This window comes from Clupea harengus, chromosome 10, assembly GCF_900700415.2.
Source record: "Clupea harengus chromosome 10, Ch_v2.0.2, whole genome shotgun sequence".
NCBI lineage: Eukaryota > Metazoa > Chordata > Actinopteri > Clupeiformes > Clupeidae > Clupea > Clupea harengus.
Genome location: NC_045161.1, coordinates 12561182 through 12584124, shown reverse-complemented (window position 1 = coordinate 12584124; position 22943 = coordinate 12561182). Strand labels below are relative to the sequence as shown.

The 22943-nt window shown below is 45.4% G+C and overlaps 1 protein-coding gene across 1 annotated transcript in view; it reads left to right on the top strand.

The window, feature by feature from the left end:
- Window positions 1–22943, top strand: part of LOC116222170 — a 93503-nt gene that overhangs the window by 17940 nt on the left and 52620 nt on the right. The window contains exon 3 of the mRNA XM_031575408.1: window positions 4051–4098. Within this exon, the coding sequence (XP_031431268.1) occupies window positions 4051–4098 (48 nt within the window). The remainder of the gene's footprint in view (window positions 1–4050; window positions 4099–22943) is intronic.

Genomic DNA, 22943 nt, shown 5'->3' with positions numbered 1-22943 from the left:
TTTCTTGAAATGTGGGTAGCATTTAATGGTATGAGTGATCCTTTTCCCTTTTGGGTGTTTTACGAGAGCAGAAACTCTTGTTTGTGCTGTGGCTACCCCATAAACTCAGTCTCCCGGCATGCTGTCTTGCTTACTGCTTGCCACACACAAACACACACACACACACACACACACACACACACAGAGAGAGCCATGACAGTTGCCTGTTGGTTGTTTTGTTGTTGGAGACAAAATTGACACCAAAGTGATGGTCCTCCGCCATCGCTCTCAAAGAATTCCAAAATAGAAAAACCTCAAAATCCTCAGTGAGATTATGGTGATCAAAAGGAGACCTTTTCAGAAGTGACGACGGCTGTTGACATGTCTCCCCCCTTGGTTTAGGAACAGAGCGAGAAGCCAATTACCCAGGCCGCAACGGGCCCTTTTGAGCTTTCTACGTCTCATTCCTTTGTCAGCTTCATCAAAAAAAAATAAAGAAAAAGAAATGAGGATTCTTTTTTTTATTCCATTCATCTCTGCTAAAAAAGAAACAAGACCCGGCTAATGTGTTTTTGCTCTCCTAGCAAATGCTCTGCCTTAAAACATATGGCTTTGCCTCTTCACTTTCATTGCCGGGTTGATGATTGGAGTGGAGCACAGTTGATAGTTGATGGTGTGATGTTCTGCTGATATGCTTAATGCTGGCAGTAGAGTGGTCTCCTCACTATGGGCTCTTCTCCATACAGTCATAAGGGTGTGTGAGTAGTCCACAAGTGGCCTGAAAGAGCATGATAAAGCTGTCTCATTTGGCTTACACAGCTGTCAGTGTTAGGCCTCCTCTTTTAAGTGCGCGGTTACTTTCCTCTACACTCTCTCTCTCTCTCTCTCTCTCTCTCTCTCTTTCTCTCCCTCCCTCTCCCTCACCCGCACACACTCATACACACACATACCATTTGGAGATGTAATACTGCACACATCACAGCACAGAAACACTGTGTGTGTGTGTCCACACATGCCATTTCCCCCCACCATTCTAAAGTGCTGAGGAGGAGAGGCCTCTGACAGCGCAGAAATCGGTGATTGACCTGTCACTTCTCGTCTGATAGCCATCTCCCTGAAAAAGCAGGTCATGCGCATACGTCGAAAGTGCCTCTTAACCGCATTTTATGAAGCCAGAAAGTGTAATCCAATAATGATTGGACTCCTGAGTGCTCTGCGATGAGCTTCAGAGAGCGATAGCATGCACCGTTACTACTCTTAAAAGCAGCTCAGACCGCTGAGGGAGGAGAAAAAATAAGAGAAGAAGAAAAAAAGAATGAAATAAAAAAAAATCTTTTTGGATGGAGAATGGTCACAATCTAGTTGCTGTATGGCTAAACATACCAAAATAAAAACAATACCACTCCATTTTGCCTGTATTTATTTGCTAATGTGTACTTCAGTTGCCCCTGCTGTGTGTTGTAACAACTTGTCCTGAGGTTATTCGCGCTGACGACACGGAAAAACACAACTTATGTGCTTTGTCCCAACCTTTTTTTTTCTTGCTTTTTTTTTTTTAAATCCCGCTGTATTGCTTTCGTCCTTTTTGTCTTCATCCCCTTCTCTATTTGTCTCTCTCTCTCTCTTTCTCTCTTTCTCTCCAGTCTCCCATCTGCTCTCCCGGAGACAAATAGCTTGGCACAAAACTAATTAGCAACCAGGAACTAGTTAAGAGATGGCCCTTTGGAAAAAAAGCGGAAAAGCGCGAGAGAGAGGCCTGAAGGCCTGATTTAAATATAGGTCCAGAGTCAGTGACTGAGTGAGCCTGGGAGATCCCACTGCCTGCAGGCACCAATGCTTCCTGACCTTTGACCCTCATTACCAGACGCATGGCTCCTAGAGGGCCCGTGCCCCCGGCGAGGTACAAGGGCGTCAGAGAAAGCAACATTCTGTGTGTGTGTGTGTGTGTGTGTGTGTGTGTCTAAAGGGCTGGTTCCGACATCGGGCACCAGCAAAGCATCAGTGAGAGCCTGGTGATTCTCAACGCTGCTTTTAAGAAGGAGGCGGGGTTGGGGTGGCCAGGACAGGACAGGGGGAGGACGGACAGGCAACTGGGAGGTTTGTTTGAGAAACTACAGAGCAAGGACAATAGCGTGTGTTATAGCCTGCCCCCTCCCACTCCCTCCCCCAAAAGAGAAAGGAGAAGCCCATGTCAGACCACTGCAATCACTCGCTCCATATACAAGCATATGAATATGTTTCCCATTTTGGCATGAAAAAAAAAAAAAAAAAGCCGCCATATGGTTTCAGTCTATTGCAGCTAATGGAAATGATCTTATGTGAAAAATAATACGCTTTCCAAAATGTGTAATCCAATCCATATGAAATAAACCTCAAAGTTGCAGCGGCAAAAAAATGGGTACGATTATGGTTGGCCAGATGAAAGGGGGAGTCTTTAACATTCTAACAACTAACTAAATTTAGCCGTTTTTTAAGCACAGAATGCTGGGATGTGGCCTTGGCAAAAATTACATTTTTTTGAAGATTTCAAAAGACATGCTTGTTAAGATAAAATGGTTTTGTACATTGGATAAAATCACAGTTGCCCGCACCACCCCCTGCGCTAAGAACACCCTACGGACAAAGAACCACACACAGGAGTCATACATTTGGTTTCTGGAAGTGGTGCCAATGTAGTTTTCTTTCATCACAACACAATCTCAGCAAATTTATGTGCACGAGAAGGAACCGGAGTCTAGCATTAAACCCTGCATCTGCTTGAGGTCAGAGTTCCTTTCTTTTTTCCCTGACAAGTGCAACCGCAATTTTTTTTCCCCTGATGTTTTGTAACGTCTCTTATATGTTTACACAGCAGATGCCTGCGATTATATTCTAATGTGTGCGTACTAGATACTAGGAACTTGTTTAAGCTTCAATGAGTTATTTTGCGTGCAGCATTGTGTTGGGCGGCAGATACAGTACACCTTGCTCATGTGTACAGTATAATATTAGTGTCTTTCTTTTAGTGGGGCCATGTTGGACTTGGAAATGTCTACATACAAATATAGTAGATGGCATACCGTGTTCAAAAGGACTCTTTATGTAGAATGGTGTTCTCTCTAAGTGGCTTAGGTTTTGATGCCGTTTTCTTTCTCTCTCTCTCCCTTGCCCACTCCCTCGATCTGGCCCTCATGGGTTGATAATTCTCATCATTGAAAACAGACATGCTTTCCATTCATTAGCCAAACACTTACAACAATCAGGCCACACTGCCGGGGGCCGTGGCGCTCTTGTAAAATCACATTGCTTAATAGCACTGTTCTATAATTATATGCCATTAACATCTATCAAAATGGGTGCTCCCACATGTCATGCATATAAGCGAAGGATTGGGCCAATTGTATTTCCACTGGCTGCGTTTCTCTCTCTCCCTCTCTCTCTCTCCACACCACCCCCCCCCCCCCCCACACACACACACACACACCACCCCATGCCACCCCCCCCACACACACACACACACACACACACACACCCACACACCACCACACACACCACCACCACCACCACACTCCCACAGCACACCACAACCACCATCCTGACTATGGCACATTAAAAACGGCGGCCTGTAATTGCTCAAAATATGACTTTTTTTCATGCAGGAGGGAAGGTCTCGAAGGCTTTAAGTTGAGCTTTCAAATGGCTGTTCCAGCGTCATGGACAGAGCATGAAAATCAGCAGGGACGTCTGAGAAATGAGTGCTGCTAATTGCGTTCCGCCTATAGCGCCATTGCTTTAGCATGGGACCGTTACACCAATGGTCAGGGTATTTATTCCCCATTGGAGTGCTTACACTCTAAACAATATATGCGTCACTGTCCTTGGGAGTCACATCTGCTAAATCACCGCATGGAAACGCTTGTATCTGTATAAAGTGATAGGTTTCTACGATTGATACATGGTCTGTTAAGGATTAGAGATCTACTTTTAGATACTAACAACTTTAGAACAAACATGTTGGCCAGTAATTCGTGTGTTAATTGCGTCTGTGTGTGGTCATCTCTAATAGAACCTTTTGTTTTTGGTTTCATGCAGGGTGTTGGCAGTGAGGATCAATTAAGGTGCAGTGTTTGCAGAGCAGAGGTAGGTTCCTGTTCATATAACTGCATGCATTCTTCAATGAGATCACCACATACAGTGGCTGGAGGAAAAACTCTTTGTTGTGTATTTGTGTTGAGGCAGGCAAATATCGCATATGTCTGTAGCAAGCTGACAGGTCAAGCACCTTGACCTTCAGCCCCCTCACCATACAACACACACACACACACACACACACACACACACACACACACACACACACACACACACACACACACACACACACACACACACACAGCATCTCTTTCCTCTGATTGGAAATTTCTCATGTTGGTGATGTACTTTCCGTGTGTATAACTGCAAAAATCAGTTAAGGGAGAAAGAAGAGTATCACAATATTTGGCCTGGCACGCCATGTGCATAATGTCTCGATCTGCCATGCGCGTAATGTCCTGATCCGTATTCATCCCGCAAGCAAAAATTTCCCCCCCCCCCCCCCCCCCCCCTTACTCGCACCACCACAAGGTCCCTTCCACCGCCCAAACTTCGGCGTTCTCCTCCACATCTCCCGCTATCTCAACTAATTTGTGGGGAATAAGGATGCCCGACGTGGCATCACAGAGGCAGGTCAGAGGCCTGTCTCGCTGCTGCCTGTCCACAGCCTGGCCTCCATTACTCCACTCTGGGGGGGGAGCGCTTCCCTGATGCCGGGCGCCGCATTCACAGAGGTGCCGCTGGTTGGCTGACATTACACCAAGGGAACGTGGAAACCGAATTTATTGGAGCCATAAATTTGAACATGAGGAAACATAAACAAGAGCGGCGGGCGGAGGAGGAGGACGTGGCGCTGGCTACGAGCGACTTATGCTGGGTGGGATTTCTCGGGTCATGCGAGAGCAAACCCCCCACTGCATGGGTTGGGATTCTGTATGATGTTTTGCCTAAGTTGACTTAATTGTTTCATTTCTATTCAATGCAGTTTCCTTTTCAATTGTTGCTCTTCAAGATGTGGTTGTGTTGAAGGCAGCTGTGTGTGATCAGAATTACCTTCATGGACATCCATACAGGATTAGGCTGAACCATGCATCTGTATTAGTGTTGCTCCTGCCTGGTCTTCCCGATTCTCCTCCATGGCTGTGTCTCCCGCGGGCTCCTCTCCATTCTCTCCATGCAGTCATTTAGCCGATGAGGGCCTGAAGCAGGCCTGCATTGAGCTGGATTCAGTGCTGAAGCAGGCCTGCATTGAGCTGGATTCAGTGCTGGATCAGGCTGACCTGTGCTTGTGACCTGAGTGACCTTGCCTGTACCAAGCATCCCTCAGCTGCCCAAATCAAGTGTCCATTTGCAAAGGGCGCTGGGGAGTCCCCATTGGATCAGCTCTGCAGGAGGGCTCCCTAAAGTATTTAGCTGTCTTTTGTCAAGCTGATCATTGGCACAGCCATTATCAGATCAGAGAGTTAGTTGATTTACATTTATCTCCACGTACTCTCAAAGACACACACACACACACACACACACGCGTGCACACACGCACACACACACAAATATAGGCAAACACACGCACCACCATCCGTTTGTCCTCATTTGAATACTCATCCCCCTTTCCCTTTATCCTATCTAGTTGCTGTAACATGTGGACTGAGTTACCTAACCTCTTTTTTCCCAAATATGCCAAAAATATAATGCAGTCTGAAAAAAAACAATTTTAGAAGCCAGGTGCAATATGCTCAGTCCCATCAATCATTATAAAAACATATCAGTTGTAAATATATAAATATACAAATCATTTTTAGATCCACACACATTAAAATATGGCTTGGGAAAACACAAAAACACACACACAATAAGCGGAAAAGAGCAATCCAATAGATTATTCTTCCATCTAGGCTGTGATATGCATTCCTGGCCAGATTTGAGTATTGAGGGCAGTGTCTGATTACGGAGATGTAAAATGATGACTCAAATCTGACAGCTCAGCCTTACGTGCGTTAGCCAGTTATTGATGGCTTGGATGCTAAACTGTGTATGCTCTTTAGCTCTCTAATACCTGCCTATCAGGGTGTTGTCCTGTGACATTAGTCGGATGTGACATGATTTTCAGGATGAAAACAGGCATTTGGGTTGTTTTTGAAGTGGGTGATTGGGGTGGGGGCTGGGTGGGTAGTCCAATTTCATGGGTGCGAGCCTTTCAGTTCGGCCTCAATTCCAGAAGTTGCCGTAATGGCTCGCAGACCATCCCTCCCGACCTGGCCATGCAACCCAATACTCTTTAAATGGGAGACATTTTCAGTTTTTCTTACCAGTTTGCCCCTCGAGGCAGCTGAGAAAGGCCAGGGAGGCTGAAAGAGAAACTTGCCCTCCCTCTCCCGCGGTGGTAAACATCACTTTACTTGACTTTTTTAAAAACATAAAAGACAGATGTCAACTCCACCCCATCACAGCTCAACCATTGTATTAATATGTCTAAAATTACACAAACACACACACAGGCACCAATCACCTCGTTTGCCCCTTGAGGGACGGGCATTACTATGAAATATTAAAATAGCTCTTCATTGTGTAAATGGCTTTCTAAGAAGAAGGGTCACTGGCATGGGGGTGAGGTCACACATTTCATATGGGGTCTTTGTGGAGACTGAAGAATGGTCAGCTGTTTGATTATAAATGTGTGTCCTTGTGCCGGCATGCAATCCAGTGTCTGCCTGTGCGTGTGTGTGTATGTGTTAGTGTGTGTGTGTGTGAGAGAGCACAGCAAGCAGATGTACTCTCATTTGAGAGACAGTTTTCTCAGCCTCACCCCCCCCCCCATATTGATATGCATGCAGATCGCTTTAATGCATCAGTGTAATAACATTTTAATGTCTGTATTATGGCTGCTATTTAATATTTGCTCTGAGAAAGATGCTCTTGCAGATCCGCAGTGACTGTAATGATGATAATGATAATCATTCGCTCCTAAGCTGCTATCGTTTGCCAATACATTACGCCGTGCTCACCGGTGGTTAAAATTAAGAGCCTTTAGCCATTATGGCCTCTGAAAAACTCCTCTGCAATTCAGTTAATGCAATTTCCCATTCAATGGCGGCCCCTTTTCATTTGACAGCATTTTGTTGATGCTGCTTTTTCTCGTGTATGTGTGTGTGAGTGTGTGCACAGTATGTCTGTAAATGTGTATGTGTGTGTGTGTGTGTGTGTGATTGTGTGCACAGCAAGTCTGTAAATGTGTGTGTGTGTGTGTGCATGCGTTTGTGTGTCTCTGCGTGTATGTGCCTGCCTGTTTTTTTTTGCAAGGGGTTCTAAAATGTGGGCCATTTGCATGAGTTATGCTAATTTGTTAGGGCAACGAATGCATTAATTTCATTAGCAAATGGCCTCAAAGCAATAATTACCAGAGTAGGTGTGTCACAAGCAATCATGTTAAATTTTGCCAGTTAATTATTAAGATTTTGTTCTGAGGGACCTAGATTTGACATGAGTTGCCGAGGGAGAGGAGGGGAGAAAAAAGAGACACACAGAGAGAGCAAAGAAGCGTCGAGAAAGAAAGGGGTGAGTGAGACCGAGAGGACAGAAAGAGGGAGGTGATGAGTGAGGGAGAGAGAGAAAGAGAGAGGGAGGGAGGAAAGATGTTAATGCATTTTAGTGACCAAGGGAAGGTGCTTGTTGTGGCGTTGGAGAGTGGCAGGGGGTGGGGATGGTAGGGAGCAGTTTATTTATTTATTTATTTGCTTGTTGACAGCTCACATTTCGAGCTAATTAGCACAAATAGCATTGGGCTAGCTGGTGCTCATTTAATCCGGGGGGTTGTAATTATAAGAGAAAGAAGGGTAAGGGCTGCCTTAATGGCCTGTGTTTCTATTGATTGCAGTCCAGTGGAGGAGAGCTGGAGAGAGGGCGGGAGAGAGAGAGAGAAAGAAAGGATGAGAATGAGGCAAAGTCAGGGCAGAAGTGGGAGGGAGGGGGCGTTCGTCTGAAGCAACAAAGTCTCTCCTTAACCTTTATCCTCCCCTCTCTCTCTCCCTTCCTTTCCACGTTTCATGGCCCACCCCAGAGGGGGCTGTGTGGAGGGTCATGCCAGGGACTGGGGGCCATTTCTGCTGATCTGCAAGCAGGACCCTGGGGCGGGAGTGGATTTAGCTGGGTAGCGTATGCTGGTGGGAACACACCCCGCGCATGTGATTTGCTGTATAACCCCCCAGTCTGAGGACACCGCCACCGCTTCACCCTGCTCGCTGCATTTGACCCATGGAGGTTTGGGTGAGGGGAAGTGTCTCTTGATGTTAATGCGGTGCGGTGCAGTGTAGTAGCGGTGCAGTGCGGTGGCTGTGATGCTTAGAGAGGAGGCTCTCCTTTGGCTCTCTTGTGATGCCTCTCTCCAACAAGCAGCTCATGCTTTCAAGTGCAGAGCACATCCCGCTCGCTCTCTGGAGTAGACTCTTGCTCTGTACACTAACATGAAGAGAGGGAGGGGGTGAGGAAAGAGAGGAGAAAGAAAGAGAGTGAGTGTGTTTTTCAGGGTTCGTACGGTCATAAAAAAGCCTGGAAAATATTGTTTTGGAAAATAGAGCTAGAAAGTTTTGGAAAAGTCATGGAGATTTTCTTCACTAATACTTGTTTGTTAGAGAATATTAATATATTAGAGTGTATGTGGTTCAGTTCAAATAATACAAAAAAATCTCGATTCTCTTTAAAGTAGACATTCAGCTGACATTCACAGAGCTGGATCTCTATGTTCAAACATGACACTAAATGTAAATTAATTACAATTTAAAATAAATCTTTGGGATATTTTCAACCTGGGCCCTATTTTTTTTAGATATTTTTGGATTCAAACTTTTACTAAGGACAATTAACGTCGAAATTAACATCCAGTTTTGAGTTAGAACGCTAAAACCCGGCAACCGCAAAATGGCTTTAGAATGGAATCCTATAAGGCAAGCCAGCACTTTGCTTGTTTTCATCACTGACATGCTTGTTGTGTTATTATAAGGGTCTGAACATGGAAACATGGAAATGATCCCTACAGAGATACACCTGCGACTGTTTACCTCAATAACTGTAGTCAATTGGCCTATGGTGTGGTGCTGGAGTGGGCACTCAAAGGAGAGTGCATCCCTTCAGTAATCGACTACAGGCACTGAGTGGAGTGCTACCTCAGAGACTGGAAGAACGAGGCAGGTCAAACACTGACTCTACAGTCATCTTCTACAGTTTATTTAACTTTATTCAAGTAGAAACAATAAAATAACAAACATTCTTGGACCTTTCTATTCAACGGCTCAACCTAGATCTAGTGACCAACCTTATTATTTTTCATGCATACAAAAACATTTCAGAGAATATATGGTCATGGAAATTTGCCTCAAAGACATGGACAAGTCATGGAAAATGTGTATGAACCCTGTTTTCTGCCCTCTGACATATTTTTACACATACCTGTCTTTTTGCAAGCTTGGCAATACTAGTCTGTTATAGTCATGCTAATAAGGCGTCTGTGAATTGCACTGACAGAGAGAGGGGGAACAGAGAGAGGAAGAACTAAAGTTTCATCTTTTTCCCTTGCACTCTCTCAACCTCTCCTCATTCTTAGACTGTTTTTGAAGACATTGGAAAAGTCCTCTTTTAGGTTCATCCCTTGCCGGGTTTAATCCACAGACACAGAATCCCAAACATGCTCAACCCCCTATGTCTCTCAGATGTCTCCTTAAAGGTGAAAATGTCCCCCTCCCTCCGTCTCCCACGTTTGAAATGGAAGTAAAAAATGTTAATCATAGCTTTATTTGGAATGAAAAGCAGCTTAGGGAGGGTGATGGCGATGAGGGTGGCAGCTGCCAGGCCTGTCATCTAACTAAAAGCCACCCTTCTGTCTGCTCTGCCCGCCACTCTTCCCTCCTCTCCCTTTGACTCTGGCCAACACACACACACACACACACACACACACACACACACACACACACACACACACACACACACACACACACACACACACACACACACACACACACACACAACCTCCAGCACCTCATTTACCAGTAAGTGGTGCTACATGAGACAGAGGGAATACATGTGAATCCCTCTTGGAGGTGCGCACACAGTGAGCATAATATGTGTACACACATACACTCTCTCACACACACTTGCGCACACACACGCACTAACCTATTGGCTGGATGCATAGGCCAGTGAGCACCTTGTGGTGGAGAAGTTTTGCTTTGGTGTGAAGGCGGGAATGAACATATATATAGATATGTTAGATTTGCGCACATAGACATACACATAGACACATTTGTGAGCATATGTATTGTGCATGGTCAAGCTCCCACACATAGACAGCCAGGTGCAAAGAAACGCACGCTTAAAACCACACACATATGCAAGGTGAAAAGTTCACTTTAATGGTGATGAACTTTATGTGACAAATGTGACACATGCAAAACGTTAGTTTTTCTGTGCGCTCGCTCATTTGTATACACAGGAAACACATATTAAACATAACCCCCCCCATCTGTTTGAGTGTGGCCGACATCACCTTCAGCCCAGCCTTTCCCCTCCATTTATTAATCACTCAATGCAAATGTGCATCACGCAGACGACGGACTGGTGACCTCTCATTTGTATGGCTGAGTCCAGCGTCTTGGGCAAAAGCCATGGAGTTGCTCAAAGAATAACAACCAAGTGCGGCAGCTAGTGCTGAATGGGTAAGTCCAGACACAAGATTTAATTTACATCAGTAGCTCAGCCACCTACCCACCCCCACCCCCCCCCCCCAATACACACACACACACACACACACACACACACACACACACACATATATATATACTCACACACAGTCTCTACACACACACTATTCCCTCTGGCCCTTCTGGTGGGTCGCTCTAATTTCAGTCTTTTATTTAACCCCCTCCGCCACTCCTCCCTCCACCACTCTCTTTCTCTCTCTGCCTTTTCTCCTCCCTCCATCTCCTCCACCTCCCTCCAGCCCATCCGATCTCTGACCGTCCCGGGCGGAATTCATTTCTGCTCATGCTTGGGAAGATCCTGAGGCTGCTTCAATCAAGGGGCCGCTTTAATTGGCTCTCAGGCATTCAAATTGAAGCCGATGGAGAATTAATAACAGGGCCACAATTGGTTGGCTTACTGGTTGTAACCTTGGAAACCCCTGCATTGAATGAGGAAAAAAGAGAAGCTGTCAATTGTGGTGCTGGTCATTGTCTGGTTTTTAATTGCAGGTGGGATAGGGTTTGTGGGTGTGCTGTTTTACCAGCAGCACACACACACACACACACACACACACACACACACACACACACACACAGTTTCAAACAACTAATCTACATTTCCTCCATGTCTGTGGCTGAAAGTTGTCAGAACTTGAGCTTCATTAGGCTGTCATCACCCTCACCTCTCGCTCATGTAGACACAGGCAAAACACACACGACCAGGTGTTCAGCAGTAGAGGGCCGTGTGTGTGTGTGTGTGTGTGTGTGTGTGTGTGTGTGTGTGTGTGTGTGTGTGTGTGTGTGTGTGTGTGTGTGAATCATCATTGGGCACTAGCATGTTCTAATGAGTCAGAAAGCAATACTCCCGTACACCAGAAACCCCCAGCCACTGCTAACGCACTGCACTGATAAAAAAAGGCTCTGGGAAGCTGGGAGAGAGAGCAATGATATGAAGACTGTGAGGAGAAGACTCTTCAGCAATGAAGCTCTTTGAGATGCTCTCCTGCAGCCTGAGGTTCAGGTCATTAAGCAGATGTCAACAGTGATGAAGCAGCAGTGTTTTATGGCTGTCGTAAAAAAAGAAATAAGATATGCTAATTTGGATTGGTTTTTTTTTCTCTAATGAAAAACAGAACCAAATGATGACCGTCCCAATAGTGTGTGGGTTATGGGTTGAATTCTAGGAGTCTCTAAGATTCAACAGGCTGTGACCAGACCTGACAAAATATTCAAGAAAATGCTGCTTTGACCACTGAACCCTTTGAAGTGCCGATGTTAAATCCTGACCTGTAAGGACAAGTTATTTTGGTGAAAAACAGACACGAAACAATGGATATGACGGAACTCATTGCATTCTTCTTGCAGCTGGCCACTTAGCTGTGTCACAGTGGTTCTGGTCTTGATCATCCTTACCCCTTGCTGGTCTTTAAAGCTTTCCTCTGGATGTCAAACTGTCAAAACACCAAGGTGATATTCATAATGGTAATGAGTGGTGGGCACCTGCATTTAGAGAGGATGCCTCTCATATTTCAGGCCCCACAGGCCCCTATGGAAACATGGAGGACGAAGCATTCTTCTGTTTTTGGCATCTGCCTTGCTTACAAGAGGGCCTACACAAAGAGAAACAACTGAGGGTTTGCAGCCAGAGAATGACCTTGATGAATGGACAGCGTGTTCCGTTGCCCAGCTCGTAACACTTTCCACAGCCTGCCTCGCACATTCCACTGGGAGTACCGGCGCTTGTGGGAATTTAGAACCCGTGCTTCCGACAGCTTCGCTTTGTCTCCTCCCTTTTGGAACCTCTCGCTCGCCGGAAACCGCAGGTTGACCAACACAACAAAGCGCTTCCAAGCAGAAACTGAGAACAGTCATAAAAACAACAATAAAAATAAAACGTTCTTTAATCGAGTGGAGCTCTGTCTGCTTATTTCTCTCCTCCAAAAGTGTGTTTGGGCTTTTTTGTCCGTTTCCTATGCATTGCTCTCTTTCCTTCTTTCCTTTTCTCTTTCTATGGTGAAATGTAGACCGTGTAATCAGGCCTAGTTCACATGTGGCCCAAGATAAGACTTGTTTTATTTGTGTGTAAACCGATCCTGAGAGGCCCCTGTTCTTGGCATACACCAGAGTAAGCCCTGCCTCGAAGCTATGACTGGGGGATTTCAGTGGGGCTGGGCGCAGTTGCAGCGGGTGGCTGTTGGGGCTGGAGATAATGCTGTCTGTGACTCATTCACTGCTGCCGCTGGGTTATAGAGTATCAGGGAAAGTGAGACGCCATTTTGGCACCACACCCAGGATGGGGACACACTGCCGACACAAGGCAAAGGTCAGGAGCCCAATTGCTCACAGTGTGGGCCCTCTTAAGTTGAGTGGAAATGTGGATTTTTTGGATCATGTTGGTCAAACTTACCTTGGGGCCTAGTTGTGGTGAAATGGTCTGAAAATACCCCCAACCAATGAGTCACATCTTTCCTGACAATTGTTGGTTGTCAGTTACCCCATTGGAAGATTCGGGACTTCAAAGGCACACACAATTATCAAAGTCTCACCTGAAAACTTTAGCATTCATTACTGCCCGTGTTTGGAGCTGAATGTGTGTGGCTGGTTCACAGAGTTTTCAGAGTGATATACTGCAGGGAAATGATTAGCATGCTTGCTGTCCTGTATGCTGCTACTACTGTCGAGTTTTACAGCCCCATTGTGGGGGAGAAAATTAGATTGCATTGTGTGGCGGTAGTAATCTCCCCTTTGATTAAACCTGGAATAAATACATATGCATGGATATGGCATATTATGCTGGCAGATGAAGGGCTGTTTACTTGATAAACTATGCAGAATGCCTTTATTCGCACCAAATGCACACGAGGCCGCATGACGAATGACAGTTTAGCCCCATGAATAATTAGCAAATCTGTGCCGATCAGGTTGGTAAAACAGCCGTAAATCCCAACGAAATTGCTTCTTTCATTCTCAAATGAGACACTCTATTAAGAAAGGGTGAAAAAAGTAACATCAATCAGGGTGTTATGTGTCGTTTTTTGAGCTGTGTAGGAGGGGTGGAGTTTCCTGACCAGATCTACAGTATGATGTGTGTTTTTTTTTTTTTTTTTTGGTCTCACACAGGAGACGATAGCGTGGTCGGTCGTCGTCATCTTGTTAACATTCTGATGTAAGCCCCTGCAGGCGCGGGTGTCGGATGCTCTCAGAATTTACAGCTCAATTTGGGCGCCTGAGATACAGCTCGGAGTGGCTTCAGGCAGCCTCATAATAAAAATACCAATCCACATTAGTGCTGCTTGCCACGAGTGAAATGTTAATATCTGTCGGAAAACTCTCTCTGCTCCCCTCGCTCTCTCTCTCTTTCTTGTTCGCTCTCTTTCTCTCTCTCTCCCACACACATAATCACACACACACATATATACACAACAAAAAAGCTGTTTTCAGGTAAGTGGCCTTGCTTGTGGGGTTGCATAGAGTTCAGGTATGAGTCCAGACTCGGGGTGGACAGGTTTGCAGCATTCAGTGAATTGACCAGAGGACACAGGATACAACAGGAGGATATGATTTAGACAATTTAGAGTTTAATAATACATACATACCTATGGGCTGTTTCTAGAACAATGTCACATTCAGTTACAGTCAGGGTCCCAGATTAAAGTGGATCTCCCCCATTCACTGCACTTAGGTCATGTTCCATGGATCGGGGGCAGGGCAGGATGGTGGTGGGGGATTGTTGGATATGGATGCCCATGGGTGCCACCCCTCCCCCTCCCCGACTCCCCCCCTCCAATCCTGCCTGGCATCCTGGCTGGTTCCTCTTCAGCTTGCCCCGATGCCCCGTAGCAGTGGTGGAAATGAAAGGCTCTTTGTTTTTGCTGCAATCTTCCACGGGGGTCTCCAATGTCACGCCGGCTTCACTCGGATATTGCCGCAGCTCCTCGCAAATAATGAGGGGAAATTAATGCATTAGTGTGCACAACATAATAATAAAGAAATCACATCCACCCGCGCACCCACCGAAGGCCATGCCAACCGAGGCCCCAGCGCCGAGCTGGCCTTGAAATCATAAGCGATGCTGTGGGTTCATGGATGCTGAGATTTTTGTGACATTATTTTCTGTGTTTATTTATCTTACTGTGAGGAGAAACAGAGGTAAAATGGAAAGGGGGGTGGGGGGGGGAGTATTTGTGTGGGTGCATGTGTTGTGTTGTGTTTGTGTGTTGAAGTGCTGATGGATTGGAAGGCGACTGGAGCTCAGTGTTGTCACTAGGGCTGGATGACGGCCCATGAATGGAATGAAGAGGGAAAACACAAGTGAATATTACTGAATGTCCTTCACCACCAGCGCCTCTGGTCTACTGTCATTTGTTGACACTGACCAGTGTGTTGAGTGCAAACACAAATCTTTTTTTCTCTCTTTCTTTTTTTTCACACCTCCTCACAGCTTATTTTTTAACAGACAGGTCTGGTGCAACGGTGCTTTGTCTGTAGCAGACCTGTTCCCAAGACCGATACTGGGCACTTATCGATGCACACATGCTAACACATTGCTACGTCAAGGGTTTTATATAAAACATTTCTATAAAATCCCGATGTAGAATTGAGAAGTGGAAAGCCAAACTGCCATGACAGTCTTGTCCCCTTGAGGTGGTCCTGAGTGGACACTACGTCCTGTGGACTCTTCAGGTTGATCTAAGTGATGCACGGGAGGACCTTCTACGAGACTGAGCAGCTGACCACTCTTCATCAAAAACATAAAAGCAGAGTTATGGCCTGTATGCACATAATGGTGTCCATCGTGAAAGAAAAAGCTAGCAGAGGAGAGACAAAGGAGGAGACGGCACACACACACACACACACACACACACATGCACGTGTATGATAGTGAGATGGAATCTCTGGAAGACCATCCCTCCCCCGGGTCTTTGCCTGAAGTTTTTCAATTAGCTGCCATTTTTATGTTGAGACGGTCCATTTAATTAGGTTTTATGCCAGATGAGTGAGGGTGCGGGGCAATTACAAGGATTATTTACTCTTGTTAATTGAGGTTCCATCTTTTTGCATTAGTGGTAAAGGTTAATGTCCTTTTGATATATATATGTACGCAACCCCCTCAAACACACACACACACACACACACACACATAAAACGCACACAACCAAAACTCAGAAGTAGGATCGTTGCTTACATTACAGGATTGATCTGAGAGAGAGAGAAGGATTTAAAAAATGTCACTGTCAGAAACCCACAGCACAGATATCCATTTGTGTGAAGCTTAGTCATTACCAATGTAATGAAGTGAAATACAGTCAAACAACAATAAGTACTGAGTCCGTTGCTGGAATTTGTTTCAACTTCAGGGCATTTTTAAGCCTCATATATGATATATGCTTGCATAAATGTGTATGTTTATAGCGACTACTCAGTACCATCAGTGTTTGTATCTATCACAAGGAGGCACAGTGCACCACTGACGTGTAGTGCAAGTGTGTGTGTGCAGGTGTTGGAGTAACTACATTTGAGTCCAAAAATGATTGCAATGAAGGTATGAGGCTGTAGTATATCTTCACTGTGGGAATCCTCATAAAAATGTCACTTGCATTTATGTTCTTCAAACATTGGCTCCGGGATGTGTGTACTTTATCATAAACCACCCTTAGGGTTCCTAAGCAACTAACACTGGAACGGACCAGGGCTGTTCTTCCTTCCCCTCCCCTTTCTCCAGCAAAGGCCTAATCCAGATCATTCTCCATGCCTCTCTAAGCACATGTAAATCACAACGCCAGCTTTAAAGTGAATCGAAAGGTAGATCTGAAGTGACATTACCTGATTATTTTCCCCATCTTTTTTTTTTTTTTTGCTCTTTAAATGACCCTATTTTAATAGGTCTTTCCAACAGTAATTTTAAATGACAAAAAAGGCTAACCTGTGAGGTTAATAAATATGGTAATTTGGTAATCTGGTATCTGATTTAATTGGCTCCGGGGAAAGTACTTAAATGTGTTTGCGTTCGGGAAAATTTACATGTGCCTCAGTAAAGGAATTTGAATCTCCAGCTGTCATGATAATGCATTTGACTATTTCATCTTCATAATCCTCTGACAGGGCTCCTTTGTGTTGGTCTAACCTGCTCCTTTCAAGTAAGGAATCGCAGAAATATTCGGGGGAAGGCTTTAGAAATCAGCAGCTAAGAATTGATTTAACTCCAGTGGAGAAACTGAGAATGTTTCCACACGGCACTAATGAATGTTCTGCCATAGTAAGGCGGATGCTGACATAGACGGAAATGTGTTACAAATCAATCACTGGTGCGGCGATTCTCACAGTTTGTAAGCAGCTTCACGCACGTGTTAACGAAGACCTCCCCGGAGAGAGACACTGATACTGTGTTTTTAGCTAACCTCGTTCTCTTTGTGTAGCAAGTGTGTCTGATGTTTGTGTTTTACTGAATTCCATTGTCTGCGCTGCACTATACACTGCTGTTTCCAAAATACTGTGCATTTTATTATACTGAGGTTGTCAGTCCCACCTTAAAGCCAAAATGTGAATCGTTTCCCTTGGTCTCAAGAGATTATTAATTTCATTTGCACTTCTATAATGGAAGACTGTAGACTATTACATCCACAGCAGACCCACCCTGATATACACACAGACACACACACACACACACACACAAGCAAGCATACACAGACAGCTCATATGGCTTGATGCTGGCCCATTATTGCAAGCTCAATGCTGTGGTTTTCAGTTCCTTTAAAACACTTATGAGTGGCCTTGAGCAATCACTTAGGCGATTTCTTTGTGTATGGTGCTATTTAACAGATAGTACTTAGAGCAGAGTGCAATCTAAGAGACCGAATCACTAAGCCATTATACTTACTACTTGCAGTTTAATGGGATTCAGACCGCTGGTGACAGCAACAACAGCCTTTTCTTCACCTTTTTTCATTTGCATGAACGCAGAATTCTTAACCTGAGTGCTCCTCTCCTGTGTCTTTTCACATATTTTCCCAGAGGAACTCCATCCAAACAAACTCAGAAGACATTACGAACGATCTTAAACTTGTCTGAGACAGTTGTTTGTATGTATGTTTTGCACACCATGTGTTGTTTGGCAACACCTTTACGTAAAGTGAAAGGAGGTGTGTCCATGTGTTGAGCGATAGAGAGCTTTGCTTGTCCGAGAGAGAGGATGGGATTTGTTGACAAGGTTCAACATATCCTGAGTGAGCCTTAGCTCCTCTACACGGATCCAGTTACAGAGGTGGGTCCCGTCAGGCAGCAGCCCCATCACCCCGCCATTCCCCTCTGTATCATCTCACAGTCCTTAGGGTCATTCTCCTCACCCTCCCTCATTCCCTCCCTCCCTCCCTCTCTCTTCTCTCTCTCTCTCTCTCTTCCCACAGGGGTGGTGCATATCTGCCTTCAATTAAGGGATTACTGTATGTCAACGCTGTACTCTTGCCTCATTGTGTGTGTGTGGTTGTGCAGGATGGTGTGTACATGGGTGTGTGCATGTGTGTGTGTGTGTCTGCGTGCGTGCGAGGGTCTGTGCTTTTTGCACAGTGAAGGCAACGAAAAAGCGAGTTTGTATTTCCTAAACACGGTCAGTATTAATGTCCCTGGTTGTTGAAATTGCATAGTGCTGCACAAGTCAGGCCTTGTCTGTGTGCAAAAGACAGAAAAGAGAGGGAGACAGGAAGGAGAGGGAGACAGGAAAGAGAGACAGAAAGTGAAGAGAAGGGGAGAACAATGCCACAGTCCTCTGTCTGGCTCCAAAGTAAGTATGTCCTTGTCTATAGAATTGTCACCCCATCTAGACACACACACACACACACACACACACACACACACACACACACACACACACACACACACACACACACACAGAGACAGACAGCCACACACTTTCCACCTCCGCTACTTTCCACCTCCGCTACTCTATATCACTGACTTCACGAGTGTGTTAAAATGACGAACTGTGTGCATGTAGGGTGTTTTTTTTTTTGGGGGGGGGGGTTGGCTGGCCTGGTCTCTTTTGTGGAGCAGAACTAGCCTGAGGGCTTTGGCTAATGGGCTAGCCAATCCTCCACAGCCCCTCGGGGTACAGGGCACCTCCACATGGTCAACCTGTCATCATTAACTTGCCCACGCTCCTGCTGGTACCAGGGCCTGGCCTGGCACCAGCAATCGGGCGCTCTCACCCAGCGATCAAATGAGCTCTCGACTCACGAGACCCGCCTGTGAGATCTCGCAGACAAACATACAAAAACTGGCACGAGAAACAGCGAGCCCTGAGAGAATGACAAAGAGATGGGTGTCCACACACAATTGAGAAGGATCTTGTTTGCATTCATTGTCAACAAACAAGGCTATTTTATTTACAGCCTTACATGTTCAGATCTGCAAAAACGTCAACTCTTGAGCTACGGCCTTTTGTGCGCATCAGTCCTGGCCATTGTCATGTAAATTATCATGTAAATCATCTTTTTTTCTGTAATGAGGAGATTTCAGCCTGTCTTGTCTTCTGTTATTAGGCCAATAAGGTTTATTGAATCACCACTGATTTGTCCCTATTGACATTCTGAATGGCCGCTCATTGGCTCGTTTTTGTTCCGCACAGTAACACGACGAGACGGGACCCGCAAGGACACTCCATAAAACATTGATTAGACCGACAGGGCCTGTTTAAGTTGCACACCCACACACACACGAACACTCACACCCATTTGCATGCCGACCGACAGGCCTTTAAAAGCCGCTCATAATCTGTTCGCACTTCCTGCGTAGAAATAGTTCTGACGTTATCTCCGCATATAAACAGGGGTAATGGCGATGGTGGTTCTCAGTCGCTAATGGCAGGGAGGGGAGAAGGCGAGGACGGACGGTCAGGCGCTTGCTGAAGCATTAGCATTAGAATTTTTAACCTGACGGCAGAGGGGGCCCCCCCGCTTGTCACCACAGTGTTACTAAGTGACTGTAGTCATCGTTCAAGGTTGCCTTGGATGACCATGTCGCGGGTTGTCTGAGGAGCGATAGATACATGTTGAGTCAGTTCCTAGAAGAGCGTTGTTGAGTTTGATCATGGTGGCTGTTACTGTTATGGCAGGGGAGGTGATGGAAGCTGTACTGTTGTATCGATCAAAAAGAAGGTTGTTTGCCAAGTCATTGTGTCATTGGGGAGGACACTGATGCTGTGAAACGGTTCCCGACCTTTTCAGGCTTCTTGACCTTAAGCCTTTGCTTCCTGCCTATTCACCAGGCTTACTCTAAGAGCACACATGTCCTCACCCATTTGACAGATCAAGTGTCTGTTGATTGAGGAACATTACACAACACACAACTGATGCAATATCAAACTTCAGGAACAAAGCCCTCCTCACAGATCACAACATTTCAAAAGCCACTGCTGCTGCAAAGTGAACCCCATTTTTTTTTCATCCGTCTGTTTTTCATATCACTGAAGAATTAACACTCACATTAATTCTCTGGCACAGTAAGGAGGTGGAGTCACGGCTTCTTTAACAATCTATGTAGCTACAGCGCTTAGAACAGTGGCATCTTCCTCAGTACACCCCCTTACCCATAACACACACATCCACACTTCTTTCTTCTCCTCTGTTTGTCTTCCATGCTTCTCCTCGTTAGGGTTGCAGAAAGATTAGGCAGAAGAAGAAGAAGAAAAAAAACAAGAGTGAGCGGGGAAGTGAGTGAGTGAGTGAGTGAGTGAGTGAGTGTGAGTGAGAGAGAGAGAGAGAGAGAAAGAGAGCATGGTAAAGCAGTTTCTAGCCAGGGGGGTATGCTGCAGCAGTGCAGAGTAATCTCCTATCAGTGTGGTGTGTTCATTTGGCTTAAGAGATAGGACACTTTTATAAGCGCCTCCCCAGGTTATTACCCAGATTTACATACTCCAGATGATAAACTCATTCTGGCACCTGTGTAATTTACTAATGACATATAATTTCCAGCATGAACTGACTGGAAACGAAGGTGGAGGAGGAAAGAGGGAGAGAGAGAGAGAACGAGAGGGGAAAGAATGAGAGAACGTTCTGGTACATGACGGGAGAAGTGCCAGCTCTGGCATCTCGGGGCGAGAGGGAATAGAGAGAGTGAGTGTCGTCGGCTTGTTTTAACAGCAACTTCTTTAATTAGGTGTGCTCACTTTTCGTCGTTTCTTTCTTTCTTTCTTTTTTTTTTTGGGTCTTCCCTCTCCGTATTTGCAAAGATCACGGAAGTGCCTGGAGAAAGGGTTAGATTTAATTAAGGGAAGTTGATGAAAGCACAAAGCCCTCGCTGTCTCGTGAGTGTGCCTTCCGATAACACCGAAGGAGAGACACTGGCAGGCAGAGGCCCAGACTAGTAGGAACGCAGCCTGACAGGTGGCGGAGAGAGGGAAAAATGAGCTTCTCTCTGGAGCCTTCATGCACAAGTGTATCAATCTGCTGACCTAAGAGCAATGTAATCATGTGAGCTAGCATTAAATAATGTACGGCTAGGTTGGACATGTTGGAGGCCTGACTGTGGAGCTCTAACTTGGCTATGCTACTAAACTACCAGTACACTACCAGGGGGAAATCTCTGCAGTGCTTGGGAGAGGCTAGCAGTGTTGGTTTTCAACCGAGCTGAGCCTTATTTCTCATTTTATCACAACACGGAGAGAGAGCGAGTATTCAAAATGATGTTCTCTCTATCATGTAATGTTGATCTCAGGACCACAGTGGTTTTGGGAAATGAGGCCCTGATCTCACACCACTGTGTGTGTGTGTGTGCAGTTGCGAGATACTGCACCCTCTAATGTAGCCTATCGGTATCAGATGTGATTTAATGTAGGAAGAAATCAAAATAATCTCATACAGATGGGTGGCTGATAAATATTCCATTTCGAAAATAATCTTCCCTAGAGGTTGCTATGAATCGAATCAAGCCATTTCTAATCACAAGTGTGGAAACCAGTGTATAGGAAAACAAACCACGGTGGGCCTTAGAAGAACGCCTGGTATTCAAACGTAGCCCAGTGTGATTTTATTTTCTTATATATATATATATATATATATATATATATATATATGTGTGTGTGTGTGTGTGTGTGTGTGTGTGTGTGTGTGTAATGCATTGGTCAGGCAGGCCTAGTTGAAGGTTCAGTGAGCGTACAGAGAAGAGACTGCCATACACATACATACCATGTTGGGTGAGCACCCCTAGTGTTTTGCACTGCGCTAATCGCAGAAGTCCGTCCATGTTACACAACCCGCGGAGCAGGGAAGAGTCAACCGCACGCTCATTATGAAGTCTTATCTCCCGCTCGCTTGAGCGTCTGCCAGATGGCACCTCCGTATCAAAAGATAATAATGATGTAGTTAGGAAATTAAGACTTTATTAAATTCTACTTTATACAGGGGGGAGAGCAGGGGAAATCAAAATACATGTGAGCATTAGCAGATCCTTGATGATCCCATCTGTGCTGGTGGACGAGATTCATTCTGTAACCCCCCTCTGCTCCATCGGGATGGGGAAATTAGAGAGTGCCGCTCCCATGTGTTAATGTGCCACTCTGCCTCAGTATGCTAATCGTATATGCATTGTGCCATAAAGCACTAATGGAGAGAAATCTCTCTTTTTTTGTTATTTTGGAACAAAAAGGGTCATTAATGTGTAATGTGAGGGTCTTTGTGTCACACACACAGCATACTCACAAAGCTAAGATGCCATTGGAGTTGCCATTTAAGGCCTGGCTTAGAACTGATGGCCATGATCCATGTACGGCTCTGATTCTACATCAGATGTTAGCTCAGGAAGCTCTGACATGAGCTCTAAAGTTGCCATATTTGCTTCTGATCCCAGTTCAACCAGACAAGATAAAGAGCTGCATAGTGGGGAAAGGGTTTTGTTTCGCCGTTTGATTGTGTGAGTCCAACAACATTAGGAACGGCAGTGCTTAAAGTTTTTCTGCTGCTTGTTTTGCTCAACTCATGACCCCACTAATGGATTGATGTGTCTGAGCGAGATGGCCTTTCTGTCTGCCGCAAATGAAAAGGAGACATCCCTGTCCAATTCACACAAGCACACATACACACACACATACACACACACACACACACACAAACAAGCGCTGTTGTCACGCTCCGTTTCCTTGCTCTGCTGCCACCTGTTCTATGAATGGAGGCCTCAAAGCTT